Source organism: Canis lupus, chromosome 18 (genome assembly GCF_003254725.2).
Source record: "Canis lupus dingo isolate Sandy chromosome 18, ASM325472v2, whole genome shotgun sequence".
Classification (NCBI taxonomy): Eukaryota; Metazoa; Chordata; class Mammalia; order Carnivora; family Canidae; genus Canis; species Canis lupus.
Window position 1 is genome coordinate 53187684 of NC_064260.1, and position 17817 is coordinate 53205500.

At 38.6% G+C, this 17817-nt stretch overlaps 1 protein-coding gene across 3 annotated transcripts in view; it reads right to left on the minus strand.

Annotated features, from left to right (window-relative positions):
- RTN3 (reticulon 3) overlaps positions 1-17817 on the minus strand; it is a 57726-nt gene that overhangs the window by 2552 nt on the left and 37357 nt on the right. For all 3 annotated transcript variants that reach the window (XM_035701737.2, XM_035701739.2, XM_035701738.2), the window contains 5 exons: positions 6478-6685; positions 4317-4455; positions 3802-3871; positions 3002-3048; positions 995-1053 (listed from right to left, as the gene is read on the minus strand). In XM_035701737.2, the coding sequence (XP_035557630.1) occupies positions 995-1053; positions 3002-3048; positions 3802-3871; positions 4317-4455; positions 6478-6685 (523 nt within the window). The remainder of the gene's footprint in view (positions 1-994; positions 1054-3001; positions 3049-3801; positions 3872-4316; positions 4456-6477; positions 6686-17817) is intronic.

A 17817-nucleotide genomic window follows, 5' to 3' on the forward strand; every position in this document is an offset into this window, starting at 1 on the left:
GGCAAGAGTTCCCAGCCCCTCGTAGGACACCAAAGCTATCCTTTATTTTGTGCATTAAGGTTACACATCACTAAGGTCACTCACATACCTCTCGGCCAATGTCAAAGCCACCCCTCACAAGTATTAGATCCCACAGCAGGGACTGACCAAGACATTAGGTTTAAAGCTAAGCTATGACCATCTTTTACAATCAAGAGTAAACAATCAGATACATATTTGTACTAACTGTCCTTGCTTGGTTTTAGCTCTAATGTACATTCTAAAGCAAAAGAGCAAGTCACGACCTTGGCATCAAGCCAGAGCTGCCTGCATATATTCAGTTTTCACTTTATCAAAACTGGAAAAAGCACTAAAATCTACAGTGTGACAGGGACTGGGGCAAGGAAATGGGGCACCAAAGAGATGCATCTACTTGTGATGTTTTATTTCTTAAATATCTGAATACATAAAAATGTTAACATTTTAATTAGAAGTGTGGGTTCCTTAGTATTTGCTGTAATTAAAAAAAGCCAAAAACAAAACAAAAAAACCTCCCAAATTGTTCCTTGATGGGAGTCATAAAAATACCTACCAATATTTTATTACTTGATTTTCGTATTAAATTGGTTTAAAGAGGAAACAGAGATTTGGTGGTTTTAGGAAAGGTAGCATTGCACCCTGAATCATTTATTTAGTAAAACATTTTATTTCTGAAAAGAGAGGGAAGAGTTCCCCTTAAAACTGATGCATATGGGCAGGCAGCCACAGACACTTAAAAAGCCAATTCAAAAAGGCAAAGGTTCTAATTCCATTGATCTTTTTTAGTCTAAGACACAAAAGATATTTTTTAAGGAAGTAGGATGAAATAGTTTGCAATAAAACCAAACTATTAACCAATATTTATCTTCAGTGTGAAAATTCCTTTTTTTGAGTCAGTAGGCTACAGAGGAAGCTACAAATAATCGGGGAAGAAAAGCACACGTCCCAATAAAACATGGAACTTAAGTACACTTACTTTTCAACAATTGACTTGGTCTGATCGCGGGCAATGCCAACATAGTGATCAATCTGGGTCTTTAAGGAAGGGAAAAACTTCAGTTATGGCAACACACAGATTAACAATCTTTCTGAAGGTAATGTTCTTTTGTCTAGCTTAACTGTTTTTTAAAAACACTATTGCATATTCTTGGAAATGAAAATAATGCCCAGTTTTAAAAATTTACTATTATTTTAAAAATAGGCTCTATACCCAACATGGGGCTTGAACTCATGACTCTGACATTAAGAGTCACATGCTCTACTGACTGTGCCAACTCACTGTCCCAGTAATGCCAGTTTTTAAGAGTATTTTAAAAACTTCAGGGTTCAGGGGCACCTGGGTGGCTCAGTCGGTTAGGCATCCAACTCTTGATCTTAGGGTTTTGAGTGCAAGTCCTGTGCTGGGGCCCACATTGGATGTGGAGCCTATATAAAACAGAACAAAACCCCCCAAAACCCTTCAGGTTTCAGACTTTAAATTATGCCATAAACACCTTATACTCTGTTGCCATAAAAATCACTCATTTCTTTTGCTAAGGTCTTACTTGCTAGGCATTTCCTTTATAGACACTGGAGTAAAGCATTTTCTGAATACTAAAAACTGTGTCTAATCTATATTCTATAATCACAAATGTATTCTGGTTCCTAGGTAAGACTTATTTATTTTTTATTTTTTTTAAAGATTTTATTTATTTATTCATGAGAGACACAGAGAGAGAGAGGCACAGACACAGGCAGAGGGAGGGGGAGAGGCAGGCTCCATGCAGGGAGCCTGACATGGGACTCGATCCCAGGTCTCCAGGATCACACCCTGGGCTGAAGGTGGCGCTAAACCACTGAGCCACCCAGGCTGCCCTATTTTTTTAAAGGAAGTTGGTTTTTTAAAAAATATTTTACTTATGAGATAATGAGGTAATTTTTTTACTTATGAGATAATGAGATAATGAGAGAGAGAATGAGGCAGAGAGAGAGGGAGAAGCACTCTCTCCACTGAGCAGGCAGCCAGACTTGGGGCTTGACCCCAGAACCCTGGGATCATGACCTGAGCCAAAGGTAGATGCTTAACGAACTGAGCCACCCAGGTACCCCAAGACTAATTCATTTAATACCAAAAGGCATAAAAAAAGTGTGGACTGATGACTTAATCTATAAAGAATCTAGCTAGCAAGCATCTTGCAAAGCTCTGCATGCACCATTCCAAAATGCAAACATCTCTTCACACCAGTGGATTCCCATAATAGCCTTGATAGTTTAAATTTGTTTTCAGACACCAGCTTTTATTTATTTAAGCATTTTTTCAACTTTTTTTTTTAACAGATAATGTATCCACATGAAAAACTTAAATGATACAAAACAAAACATAAAATAAGTCTCCTTCCTACACTTCTCTCTCCTAAATAAACATTCAGTTTCTCTTGGTATAGGAAACCACTATCATCAATTTCTTTCAGGCTCCTGACTTATAAAACTTAGCCTGCAAGATTGATTAGAAAATGACCCCTCATGATGTGCCTGGGTGGCTCAGTTGGCTAAATATCCGACTCTTGGTTTTGGCTCCAGTTGTGATCTCAGGGTCATGAGACTGAGCTGAGCATGGAGCCTGCTTGAGATTCTCTCTCCTTCTACTTCTGCCCCTCCTGCTTGTGCTTTCTCTCTCTAAAATAAGTAAATAAATCTTGAAAAGAAAAGAAGAGATTGCTCCAAACTTTCAATGCCTAAAAAATGAACTAAAGCGGGGCACCTGGGTGGCTGAGTGGTTGAGCATCTGCCTTTAGCTCAGGGGGTGATCCTGGGGTCCTGGAATCGAGTCCCACATCAGGTCCCTGCAAGAAGCCTGCTTCTCCCTCTGCCTATGTCTCTGCCACTCTTTCTGTTTCTCTCATAAATAAAAAAAATCTAAAAACAAAACAACCCCCCCCCCCAAAAAACTAAAGCTAGTCATAAATTAACAGGTATATCTAATTGGAAACAGACAAGTGCTTACCTTGTACTTCTCATAGACAATGGGGACACTGAAAATGAGCAGTTCGGCTGTAAGAGAATCACAGGACATGGCAAGTGTAAATGTGAGACCGTCAGAAAGACCCAAGATACAACACAAATGTTTTTCCTCATAAAATATAGGGAAACATACATCTTCAATTTAAGAAATTCTACCCAGGGCTCTCAATTAAGGACAGTTAGCTATAGGTACATAGGCTACCTTCTGTGAATCACAAATAATTTCCAAATTATGAAAATGGTTTGATCCCCATATTTAAACCAAATGTACACAACTCTACTTCTAGCTGTTATGATATTTCCTTAGAGTTAAGACCTTTCAATAAACCTATGGCCACAAACAGGTTCTTCCAACATCTAGTTCAAGGAGTATAGATGTTAAAGGCTGGGCCGCATGGAAGTAGGGGAGACATTATGGGCATTCTTTTTGCTCCTACTTTTAGTAATTACAGATGACCCTTGAACATCATGATGATTAAGGCACGGATAGCTGGTGCTGTCAAAAATCTGCATGTAACTTTTGACTACCCTCCCAACTTTACTAACCGCCTACTGCTGGTCAGAAGCATTATCAATAACACAACACATATTTTGCAAGTATTATATATGCTATATTCTTATAATATGGTAAGCTAGAAGAAAGAAAATGTTAGAAAATCCTAAGAGAAAATACATTTACAGTACTGTACTGTAAAAACTCTTTGAACCTGTAGTTCAAAGCTGTGTCGTTCAAGGGCTAGATGTACTTCAAAGAGCATTGAGACATTTTCCTTGTTACCTTACCAAGAATCAGAAGGGTGATTCCATTGAAAACGGCACCAACATAGGTCATCAGCCACATGAAAACAGCCAGCTGTGAAGGCCAACAACAGAGGGTTAAGCAGGAGTAATCATAATGCAAAGTTTAGGTCAACTGAGGCCATTCTCCTTGTCGATTAAGACTGCATAAGTTTAATGATATATGCCATACGTAATTATAATTTCCCAATGAAGGTTACACTCGTCTGCACCACATACTTGCAGGGTGCATCAGAGAATTCTGTAGTTCTCTTAAGCTCAACAGACTATGATTGCATTCCTGTCAATGACGTTTGCCCTTGTTGGGAGGGCACGTAGTTCTACATGTGCAGGAGATGCCTTCTCTCTATTGACTCCTACCCCTCCCACTTTTCACAGGTTGATTGACTTAAGCAAATATTTTTGTATGATAAAACCCTCTTTACTGTTTTTCCTCTGAGTTATAACCTAGTCTCTGATTTTCCTCAGCTTCTCCACCAAAAGCTGTAGAAGCAACTAACCTTCAAGGAGTCAACCAAATCTTCCACCAGAAAGAGACGAATAATGAGTTTCAGGGCCCTGTTGATGTGCACCATGGCAGCATTCACGTAATTATGGAAAGCTTCTGAGGACAGAGTAATGTCTACATCCAGGTAGGCTCTTCCAGAAGAAGAAACAACAGTCATACATTTGACAAGGAAGAAGATCTCTTTCTGTTAGTAGAGCAGTTTTATAGAGTGTACATTTAAGAAATCTGTAGGGGCATTTTTTTGCCGTCATGGGGGAGCAGGGAGAGGGCTCCTGTCTTTCATTGGGCAGAGACAAAAATGTCAGATGTCTGCTAAGTGTGAGACATTCATATACAATAAAGAATTGTCCTACGTCCTGTGTAACTTCTACTGCCTCATAGGATATTCATGAAGGTGAACCCACTTATAATTATCAAAAGTCCAGAACATATAAAAACAAGGATTTCCCCCCCCCCCAGTTTTGACATATCCTGAATTTCCTAAACAGACTATTTTGGTTTGTTTGGTATGCTAAACTCTACTACCATATTTTTTACTACTTTGGAAAATCACATCTGTTTTGGAGATTATACATCTAAGTACAAGTAACTAATGTCTCTATTGTGGGCGTGTGTGTGTGTGTGTGTGTGTGTGTAGCCATGTCCAAGCAGTTAAATACTGACTGGAAATATTTTACTTTATTATAAATGACCTTCTATCTTATCATTCCTTTATATTATAATTATAGTCTATTTTGAAATTTATAGATATTTATGAATTTCATTTCAAAATGATAAAAAAGGCATTATAAAATATTTGCTAACAAAACAAGGAGGGTGGAGAGATACAAAGTTTGCAGGGTGGACAACTATAGAAAAAGAAAGACTTGAAAAAAAAAAGAAAAAGAAAGACTTGGGTTCTGTTCACAGATGAACTACAGAATTGAGATGTAACCATGTGCTTGTAACTTGTTCTTTCACTAAGTACTTACTGAGTGCTTACTGAGTATCAGACCCTCTGCTATGCATAGGGCAGATCAGGAAAAAGATGAAAAAGATGACTGCTTTTGCTTAAAGAGCCTACAGTCTTGTGGGAAAAACAGAGAAGGAAAGGCATGCTTTCCTTTCCTAGTTATTAAGAAATATTTACTACCAAAAGTTATAAAAAATAAATGCTGTAATTTGTAAAATTTAACAAAACACAAATCCACAACAGTGTCCTGCAAAAGACGAAAAATCCTGCTAAGACATCTAGTTTATGGCCAGTCACATTTAGTCATTCAGTAAACAGCTACTGATTTGTTAAAACCAATTTGTGATAACTTTTTTTTAAACTTTTATTTATTTATGATAGTCACACAGAGAGAGAGAGAGAGAGAGAGAGGCAGAGACATAGGCAGAGGGAGAAGCAGGCTCCATGCACTGGGAGCCTGACGTGGGATTCGATCCCGGGTCTCCAGGATCGCACCCTGGGCCAAAGGCAAGCGCCAAACCGCTGCGCCACCCAGGGATCCCTGCGATAACTTTTTTAATGCCACATATAGTTTAAATGGTCTTCTATTTTCACCAAGAGAAAATAAAAGGACTAGAGCTATTCTGCCATAGTCTTGAGACACAGAAGAATTTCTTTCCCTATGAGGAAAAGGTTTTGAAAAACTGTCATTTGCAAATGTTAAAATTGTTTATGGCTAAGATTTTCAAGAGGAAAAGTGTGAGGAAAACATTTGTTACAAAGTTACAGCACAGTCAGAAAAGTCAGCAAGTGGATTCTAGAAATGCATGACCTACTGACCTCAGGACTTGCTCCTGATATTAAGAAAACTAAAGGGGGGGAAAAAGTAATAAAACTAAGAGTAAACATATCAAATTCTAATAGTGCCAAGTGCACAGCCTCAATACTGAGACTTCAAAGTTGTTTTAAGATTTCCCTATGTGGGAGCTTAAACACGTCCTGGGACCCCACCTAACTGGGTGCTGCCTGCTCAGGAATTCAGTCTTCTTCAGTCTTAAAGTGTGAGCCTCTAATTTGTCAAAATGTTCTTGGCTCCTAACTTGGTCAATTCTGAAGTGACAAGGTTTCTAGCTGATGGTTCATGCAAGGGATTAGCTGCATCAGGCCCTGTAATTCTTCACTTAGTCAACTGTAGGGTGTTACTAATGATACTTTCACTCACTTGAATGGATGGCCCTCTTCTGATTTCTGTACAGCTTGGATGACAGACTTGTACACTCTGAAGCTGATGGTGACAGAGAGAAGAGCCAGGATGAGGTAAGAAACCACACTGATGACACTGAAAGCTGCCAGGGAGAGCAGCATGATCAGTGTGGTGCCAAAGACAAACCCAGTCTTCTTCACATCTCGCCAGAAAATCAGATCGTGCACTGCCAAAAGAAAAGGAAGACGGGTTACATGTGGCCACGTAGCTAGGACTGCTCTTTGGCTGTGATCGGCTATCTGAAAAGCATCATACCAGCATGCTTTACAGGTGCATCCCTCCTTAAGAGAACCTAAGAAATGAAAATTATATGTCAGGAGTGATGTTCATACCGCAAATGTTGCTGTGGTTTCCGGACAGGTTCATAAATACTTAGAAACTTATTTTTTTTAAGGTTTTATTTATTTATGAAAGACACAGTGTGAGAGGCAGAGACAGAGGGCAAGGGAGAAGCAGGCTCCATGCAGGAAGTCCGATGTGGGACTCGATTCCGGGACTCCAGGATCACTCCCTGAGTCAAAGACAGAGAGACACTCAACCGCTGAGCCACCCAGGTGTCCCAAAACTTATTTAGAGATGGCTATTGAAGTACAATGGGGCAGAGTGTCAATTTTTTGAAATGTTTCAGCAGAAAGGATGTAGAATAAGTGTTATAAAATCGGTAACTGTTAACTAAATTAAGCAAACCATGCTGATAAGTTCATCTGGTCACTATAAAACTAAAACTAATGTATGTATAAATTGGGTCGGATCAGAAGAGTGTGCTGGATAAAAACAATCCAAACTCTATTAGTGTTAGGTATAATGAAACACCAGAAGGATTACTGGTAGGGGACTACGTCACTATCTAAATGGCAATATCCCTGAAAATGAATGCGGATACTATTACTAATTGTTAGGAAATAGGTATAAACCAAGACTGTTTTAAAGTGGGTATTATGGAGGGGGACATCCAAACTGGAAAAATCTGAGTTCTTCTACTTTTTTTTTTTTGGCATGTCTTCTTTTTTTTTAAATTTTTTTTTAAATTTATTTATGATAGTCAGAGAGAGAGAGAGAGAGAGAGAGAGAGGCAGAGACATAGGCACAGGAAGAGCAGGTTCCATGCAGGGAGCCTGAAGTGGGACTTGATCCTGGGTCTCCAGGATCACGTCCTGGGCTATAGGTGGCGCTAAACTGCTGAGCCACCGGGGCTGCCCTGTAATTATTATTTGGCAATAAAAAGGAATGAAGTTCTTTAAAAAGAAAACAAAACAAAAACCAACCCATATCATTTATCTGAGAAAGAGAGAAAGAGAGAGAGAGCGCACATGAGCAAGGGAAGGTGGAGAGGGAGAAGCACACTTCCCGCTCAACAGGGAGCCTGATGACTCGGGGGCTTGATCCTGAGATTCTGGGATCATGACCGAGCTGAAGGCAGCCACTTAACCAACTGAGCTACCCAGGTGCCCCAAAAAAGGAGTGAAGTTTTTTCTAATGCTACCTGCTATGACATGGCTAAAACTTGAAAACACATTAGGCCAAGTGAAAGAAGCCAATTACAAGAGACCACATATTGCAATTCCACTTATATAAAACATATAGTATAAGCAAATCTATAGGGACAGACAATAGATTAGTTGTTGAGGGCTGTGGTGGTGGGAAATAGAGAGTGAATGCTAATGAACGTGGGGCTTTTTTGTAGGGGACTACAATGCTCTAAAATTGGATAGCGATGATAAAATACGTTTAGTTGTACACTTTTTTTTTTAAAGATTTTATTTATTCACGAGAGACACAGAAAGAGAGGCAGAGACACAGGCAGAGCAAGAAGCAGGCTCCATGCAGGAAGCCTGATGCGGGACTCAATCTGAGCCTCTGGGGGGATCATGCCCTGAACCAAAGGCAGACAGACGCTCAACTGCTAAGCCACCCAGGCATCCCTCTAGTTGTACACTTTAAGTGGATAGCTTGTATAGTATGTGAATTACACCTCAATAAGGGTGTAATATATATATTTAGGGATATTATAGATAGGGATTTCAACATCCCTTTTAAACTTTTTTTTTTTTAAATATTTTTTATTTATTTATGGTAGTCACAGAGAGAGAGAGAGAGAGAGGCAGAGACATAGGCAGAGGGAGAAGCAGGCTCCATGCACCAGGAGCCCGACGTGGGATTCGATCCCGGATCTCCAGGATCGCGCCCTGGGCCAAAGGCAGGCGCTAAACCGCTGCGCCACCCAGGGATCCCTCAACATCCCTTTTAATAATTGGCAGAACAAAAAGAAATAATTGGCAGAACAAGTAGACAAAAATCAATAAAAATGAAGACCTTGAATACTATTAACCAATTTTACCTATTTGACATTTATAGAACACTCCATACAACAACAACAGAATATACATACATTCAAGCACATGTGGAACATTCACCAAGATAAACCAAATCCTGGGGCATGAAACAGTCCTGATTCATATTAAGATTTATTTATTTTGAGGAAGAGGGTATGTGCTTATGAGCAAGCAGGGGGAGGGCCAGAGGCAGAGGGAGAGAGAATATCAAGCAGATTCCATGCCAAGTGTGGAGCTCAACGTGGGGCTCAATCTCAGGACCCTGAGATCATTACTTGAGCCAGATGCTTAGCCTATGGAGCTGCCAGGCACTCCCCAATACATTTTAAAGGATTCAAGTCACTTTTTTGTTTTCTGACTACAAGGCTGTATTAGAAACAGTAACAAAAGATATTAGGAAAGATAGATATTGGGGAAACCTTCAATATTTATAAACTAAACACACTTCTCAACAAATCAAAGAAGAAATCAAATTTTGAACTGAATGAAAATGAAAACTTGTGGGATCCAGCTAAAGTAATACATAATATGAAAGTGCCTATGTTAGAAAAGACAATGTCAGTGATCTTAGCTGTGACCTTAAAAAACTAAAAAGAGAACAACCTGAACCCCAAGTAAACAGAAGAAAGTAAATAATAAAAATCAGAGCAGGGGGAAGCCCGGGTGGCTCAGAGGTTTAGCACCGCCTTCAGCCCAGGGCTGGATCCTGGAGACCCCGGATCAAGTCCCACGTCAGGCTTCCTGCATGGAGCCTGCTCCTCCCTCTGCCTGTGTCTCTGCCTCTCTCTCTCTCTCTCTATGTCTCTCATGAATAAATAAATAAAATCTTAAAAAAAAAAAATCAGAGCAGGCACTGGGGTGCCTGGGTGGCTCAGTCAGTTGAGTGTCTGACTTCAACTCAGGTCATAATCTCAGGGTTCTGGGATCGAGCCCCATTTTGGGCTCCTGGCTTAGCAGGGAGTCTGCTTATCCCTTTGCTCTTGCATGTGCTCTCACTCTCTCAAACAAACAAACAAACAAACAAACAAATTATTAAAAAGAAATCAAGCAGACATCAATGAAACAGGTAACAGAAAAACAGAAAATAAAGCCAAAGTTCTTTGAGAGTATCAATGAAACAAATAAAACTCTAACTAGATTGATCAAGACAAGGTGAAAGAGTACAAAAACTGTCAGTACCAAGAATGAGAGAGGTGACATCACTAGATTCTACAGATTTTCTTAATAGACATTATTTGTCCCATTTAAAAAAATATTTTAGGGATTCCTGGGTGGCTCAGCAGTTTAGCCCGTGCCTTTGGCCCAGGGCGGGATCCTGGAGTCCTGGGATCAAGTCCCACATCAGGCTCCCTGCATGGAGCCTGCTTCTCCCTCTGCCTCTCTCTCTCTCTCATGAATAAATAAATAAAATCTTAAAAAAAAAAAAGGATTTTATTTATTTACTCATAAGAGACACATAGAGAGAGGCAGAGATATAGGCAGAGGGAGAAGCAGGCTCCCTGTGGGGTGCCCAATGCAGGACTCGATCCCAGGACCCAGGATCATGACCTGAGCCAAAGGCAGGTGCTCAACGGCTGAGTCACCCAGGTGCCCTGATTCTACAGATATAAAAAGAATAATGAGGTATTATAAACAATGTCAATAAATTAAATAATTTAGATACAGTGGACAAATTCTTCCAAAGGCACAAACTATCAAAGTTCATTCAAAAAAATAAACTGACTAGCCCTTATCTATTTAAGAAATAAAACATAAATAAAATGCTTCCCACTCAGAAAATTCCAAGCCCAAATGGCATCGCTGGGGAATTTGGCCAAATATTAACAAGAAATAATACCAATTCTACACAAATTCTTCCAGAAAAATGAGAAGGTAATGTTTTTCAACAAATTTTAGAAGGCCAGCATTACTTGGACTCCAAAACTATACAAAGACATTACAAGAAAACTACTGAGCAATACTGTTCAGGAGCATAGATGCAAAATATTTCTTAACACAAATTTAGCAAATAAAACCCAACAATATATAAAAAGAATACATTATGACCAAGTAGGGTTTTTCACAAACATGCAAGACTGGTTTAACATTAATCACAATCATTCAATATAATTCATATTGATAAACTGAAATTAAAAAGAATACCATATGATCACCTCAAAAGATACAGAAAAAGCATTTAAGAAAATCTAACATCCGCTCTGATAACAAACCTTTCAACAACCTTTCGAGTAGTAGCAAATTACTAGGTTATAGAACTTCCTCAACTTAATAAAGGGAATCTACAAGAAACCTAGAGCTAACGTCATATTTAATGAAGAGAGGCAATGATGTTCTCTCTTACCACTTCTATTGAACACTGTATTAGAGGTTCTAGCCAATGTACTATGTCAAGAAAAAGAAATAAAAGGCATTCAAATTGGAAAAGTAGTAAAACTATTAGTCACAAATGGCACGAATGCCTATTTAGAAAATTTGATGCAACCTATAAAAAAGCTGCTAGAACTAGTAAGTGAGTTTAGCAAAGTTGCAAGATACAGACAGGGTCAATATACAAGATCAGTCATATTTCCATATATTAGTATTAACAGAAATTGAGCTGAAAATGTCATTTAAAATAGCATCAAAATATAAGATACTTAGACATAAATCTGACAAAAGATTCAGTCAAAATGCTCTGCCACTGAGGTATATTCCGTAACAAATCTGGCAAAACCTGTATACTGAACTATGTAACAGAGCTGGGAGAAATCAATGAAGATCTAAATTAATGGAAAGCTATACTGTTTTCATGGGTTCAAAGACTTAAAATTGTTAAAGTCTTAGTTGTCTTCCCAAGTTTATCTATAATTTGATATAATTCTAATAAAAATTTCAGAAGTATATTTATAGAAATGGACAGTGATTCTAAAATTCCTAAGAAAATTCAAAGGACCTAGAGCCAAACTGACTTTGTAAAAGAACAAAGGTGGAACACTAATTTCAAAACTTATATAAAGCTACATTATCAAGATGGCACAGCAGTGTCTTAAAGAGCAACAAGAGCAATGAAATGGTCTACACAGTCCACAAATAGACCTTTGCATATGTGAACAAATTATTTTTTGACCAAGTTGCAAAATCAATTCAATGGAGAAAGTCTTTTCAATAAAAGACTATCAATAAAATGGCATCAATTTGATACCATTTCAATTCGATCAATATTGAAATGGTATCAATAAAAAAGATACCCATTTCAGTAAAATGGTATCTAAACTGGATACTTATATGCAAAAAAATCTGGACTTTGATCAGTACCTCATATGATATGCAAAAATGAACACAAAAAGATCAGAGATTTAAATGTAAAATCTAGTACAAGATATATAAGAAAATAAACATCTGATATATAAGAAAAAACTGATAAAATTGTACTTTATCAAAATAAAAAATTTCTGCTCTTTTTGAAAGATACCGACCGTTAAAGGAATAAAAAGATCACAGGGGATCCCTGAGTGGCTCAGTGGTTTGGCGCCTGCCTTTGGCCCAGGGCGCGATCCTGGAGTCCCAGGATTGAGTCCTGCGTCGGGCTCCCGGCATGGAGCCTGCTTCTACCTCTGCCTTTGGCTCAGGTTATGACCCCAGGGTCCTGGATTGAGCTAGGCGTCAGGCTCCCTGTGCAGTGGGGAGTCTGCTTCTCCCTCTGCATCTCCCCCTGGCTTGTGTTCTCTCTCTCAAATAAATAAGTAAAATCTTAAAAAACATAAAACAAAACAAAACACACAACTACAATGCGATCTTACTAAGCACCTGGTATAATGTCTACCCATTAACCCAAGACAAAGATACAGAAATAGTGCTCACTCTTCCTTCTCCTTCATTCCCTATACTCAAACATGAAGACCTGACAAAATCTATTTTGAATTAATTCACAGAGTAAGATCTTAATTCAGAGCCACTAGGCTAACAAAGTACCACTGTAGTCCATTATCTTACACAGAATGAAGCTTTGGCTAGCTACTCCTTCAAGTCCTAAAGAGTCCTGACCTAAGGTAGGTCGATGGGTACTGGAAAAATAAAAGCCAAAAGTTCTCAAAAGTACAAATCAAAGTTTCCTTACTTTTCAGGTTGTAACTTTAGGATCATATTATTTTTTTTTTTAAGATTTTATTTATTCATTCATGAGAGAGAGAGAGAGAGGCAGAGACACAGGCAGAGGGAGAAGCAGGCTCCTTGCAGGGAGCCCGATGTGGGACTCAATCTTGGGACTCTGGGATTGTGCCCTGAGCCAAAGGCAGCCGCTCAACCGCTGAGCCACCCAGGTGTCCCTAGTATCATATTATCTAAAATTTATTTTCATTTGAAGAATTCTTAATTTTATCCAGGTGTGTCTCAATTATCTTTAAAGTCTTGGGCCGGGGAGGGATCCCTGGGTGGCGCAGCAGTTTGGCGCCTGCCTTTGGCCCAGGGCGCGATCCTGGAGACCCGGGATCAAATCCCACTCGGGCTCCCAGTGCATGGAGCCTGCTTCTCCCTCTGCCTATGTCTCTGCCTGTCTCTCTCTCTCTCTGTGACTATCATAAATAAATAAAAATTAAAAAAAAAAAAAAAAAGTCTTGTGCTGGGTATCCCTGGGTGGCGCAGCGGTTTGGCACCTGCCTTTGGCCCAGGGCGCAATCCTGGAGACCCGGGATCGAATCCCACATCGGGCTCCCAGTGCATGGAGCCTGCTTCTCCCTCTGCCTGTGTCTCTGCCTCTCTCTCTGTGTGACTATCATAAAATAAATAAATAAATAAAGTCTTGTGCTGTATGAATTATGCTTACATTTTCTTAGAATCCATTTCAATACACAATGTAATCTTTTTATAACTAAGTAAATATATTAACTTCACTGCTCAGTTAATTTATTTTGCTAATGGCAGATGAAGCATTTGACAAAGAATGTCTGTATTCACCAAGGGTGGTTATATTGTAGGTAAAATTATGAGTGACTTCTCCCTTTTATCAAATATTCTGTAATGTGATCATATTAGTTTGATTTTAAGGGCAGCCCAGGTGGCTCAGCGGTTTAGCGCAGCCTTCAGCCAGCGCCTGATCCTGGAGACCTGGGATTGAGTCCCACGTCGGGCTCCCTGCATGGAGCCTGCTTCTCCCTCTGCCTGTGTCTCTGCCTCTCTCTCTCTCTCTCTCTCTCTCATGAATAAATAAATAAAATCTTAAAAAAAACCCAAAAACTTAATAGGACATCGGTCTCTTGCCCGTATTATTTAAGGATGCCAGCTGCAGTACCTTCCTTATGCCAGAAGAGAGCACTAACACATCCAATGGCGAGCTCGAAGCTAAGGAAAAAGTAACTGGAACCAGTCCATCCAAGTGAGAACATCAGTAAATCTTGTTGAGTCCCTACCTATTGATTTTTTAAAAAATTTTATTTATTTATTCATGATAGACACAGAGAGAGAGAGGGCAGAGACATAGGCAGAGAGAGAAGCAGGCTCCATGCAGGAAGCCTGATATGGGACTCAAGGACCATGCCCTGGGCTGAAGGCAGGCACTAAACCACTGAGCCATCCAGGGATCCCCCTACCTATTGATTTCTATTACTAAGTTTAGGGAGAGCTCCTGGTTTGACTCTAACTTCAGTCATTTTCAAAGGTCAACTGACTACTCTCCAAAGTATACACCTCCAAGGAAGAAAAGAAATGTTGTTGAAATGCTCATTCTGAAAAGGAATAAATGTATATGAAATTTTAGGTTTTAGCAGTTAATCAACTTTGACTTCATTTTTAAGAATAAATTTCCAAACTCAGGTTGCCTGGGTGGCTCAGTTAAGCATCTGCCTTTAGCTCAGGTCATCATGATCCCAGGGTCCTGGGATTCAGCTCAGCAGGCAGTCTACTTAACTCTCTTCCTCTGCCCCTCCCCACCCCTCCCTTGTGCTCTATCAAATGAATAAATAAAATCTTTTTAAAAAAGGAGAGAATATATCTACAACTCAAGAGAATTCAATAGTCTGTAGAACTTATTCTATATTCATTAGTTTTTCAAAATTTGTAATATACATCTCTAAGAAAAAAATTTTAATAAAGATTTTATTTATTCATGAGAGAGACATAGAGAGGGGCAGAGTCACAGGCAGTGAGACCAATGTGGGACTTGATCCAAGACTCCAGGATCATGCCCTGGGCCAAAGACAGACAGATGCTCTACTGCTAAGCCACCCACCGGTCCCTCTAAGAAAATGTAAATGTGAATAGGAGGAAAAAAAAAAAAAAGCCAGGCCTTATGACCATAAAAGGGAAATTTTATTAATAAAGGGGAAACATGCAGTTAAGTTTTTTTTTAATAAACAATTATTTATGTAAAGAAAAATACGTGTTTTCACACTGATTATTCTCTGGTTATTTTTACATTAATAGCTCATAATAAAAGCAGCCACATTTTGAGTCATAAAAGATACTGGATAATGTGTTTATATATTCAGATTCAAATTTTGTGACTGCTGAAATGGGTTAATAGTCTGTTCTGCTACAGATTTACCCTAACCAAAGGCATTCCCTTCAAAAAGGCACAGAAAGATCACTGCAGAACACAAAAGCTGTACTGTCAAAGACAAATGCACACCCTTTTGGCCATGAATGTACCTGGCAGTGGGCCACAGAAATTTGTAGGAATCCCTTTTAAACTAGCACTCATCTGAGACTATCAAGAAAAAATAGTTTTTCGTTCATTAAAATTGCCTAACAGTCCCTTTTGCCCTGGATTTCAGATTTATAAAGCACACAAAACAAAATGGCACGGACTACCTCTCCACAACAAAATGGCTAGGCAGATCTGAAAATGTGAAATTCTGAACTTAGTTATCTAAAGAATATAATTAAAGATAATAAATGCAGTACTAAATCATGATGGGATTGACCCAAAACTCTGGCTTTAGTTTTCTATCCCTTTTTCCCTTCTAGATCTGGCTGGTTCTTTGCACATGTAGGATAAATATTAAATTCTCCAATTAAGAAAAGTCTGAACTGAAGTCTGCAGAAGACATGAGATCCAATCTAAAATTAAACAGAGCACTAGTTAATTGCTAATAGTGAAAGCCAAATAAAATTTAAAAAGTAATTTATGCTTTTTGTACACATTTATTTCTAATTTTACCTTCCATGTTAGTCAGGTTATGGCACTCTATTTCTGCTATAGTTATTGATATACTTGGACTTGTATACTTCTTTGATGATCTGGTAAGCAATACGGGTAGGGCTGTGGCTTCAGACTTCCTTCCAACAGTATGTGACATAAAATTCTCTTCTTCTAAAAAAGCTGGCAATCTCTAAAATTTTTATCAGTAATAAGCAAAAGAAATTTTAAAAGTAAAGCGTAAGGTCATACATATACCTTTGACTTTTAAGATCTTATTCTCTCCATTTCCCTAGCAGCTCTTTCCCCCATGGAAACAATAAAAATCTAATTAGTAACTGGAACAGCTTGTCTCTTCCCTCTGCTTTATTTTCCAACATACTGCAAAGTTGAAAAGAGTTCAGAATGAACACCCATATAAACACTAGATTTTATAAATCTTACGTTTACTTTTTATGATGGTAAAATACACATAAAATTTACCATCTTAACCATTTTTAAGTATTCAATTCAGTGATGCTAAGCACATCTGCATTGCTGTGTGACCATGACAACTATCTATTGACGTTTTACTATACAGGTATCCTCTGCTTTCCGAAGGTTCACATTAAGCCACTGTGCTTTTACGGAAGACCTACATTAGTACCGATTTCTGCCTACTGAAAGAAATCCAAAGAGGATTTTTGCTGTTATGAAAAAAGCCATGAAAAAAAAAAAAAAAAAAAAGGCATGACCATACTAATGTAGATCTTTTGTAAAAGCAAAGTGGCTTAATGTGAACTTTTGGAAAGCTTTCCATTTTGGCTCATAGAGGGTTTCACAGGAATACCCTACTCTTGGGATAGTAGGTGACTGCTTTGATTCTTTTTCCTACATAGACCAGTTTTCTTGTTCTAGGATTTCACCTAAGTGGAATCATGCAGTGTGAGTTGTTTGTACTGCTTCTTTCACTTGGCATAATTCCTGAGAATCATCCATATTGCCCCAAGTATCAAAAGGTAACTAGCTGTATCGCAGGTTCCATATTCCCTTACTGGTGGATGACTAGTTCCAGTTTTGAGCTGTGATGATTAAAACTGCTATGAACAAGTTTTTGTATGAACACATTTTCATTTTTCCATAATGGGGTTACAAGGTAGCTTCAGGTTTAGTTTGCTAAAGAAACTGACCAATCTTTCTCTGAAGTACATATACATTCTTACCAAAAATTTATGAGCGTTTCAGTTGTCCATTTCAGTCATTTGGGTAGATATGCAGTAATGTCTTATTTTAATTCTGGGAAGACTCCCCATGTTAAACACATTTTTATTGGATTGCTGGTTATTCGTGTATCTCCTTTTGTGAAATGTAAGAATCTTTTTGGCTCAGTTTATTGTGTTGTTTTCCTTTTATTGCTGAAATGTTTTTAGTATTTCCTAGATGCTAGTCCTTCATCAGACATGTTTTGAAAATACTTTTTCCTGGTCAATGCTTTGGCTATTGATGGCATCTTTTAATGAGCAGGTTTTCATTTTGATGAAGTCTAATTTATCAAGTTTTTATTTTATGGCCAGTACATTCTATGGTGTAAAAGACTTTTATTTTACAATTCATGAAGATATCCTATGCTTTCTTCTAAAAGTTTTAATTTTTATGTTCAGGTCTCCACTCCATTTTTTTTTGAAGATTTTATGTATTTATTCATGAGAGAGAGAGAGAGAGGCAGAGACACAGGCAGAGGGAGAAGCAGGCTCCATGCAGACAGCCCGATGTGGGACTCGATCCTGGGTCTCAAGGATCACAGCCCGGGCAGCAGGCAGCGCTAAACCGCTGTGCCACCAGGGCTGCCCTCCAATCCATTTTAAATTAATTTTT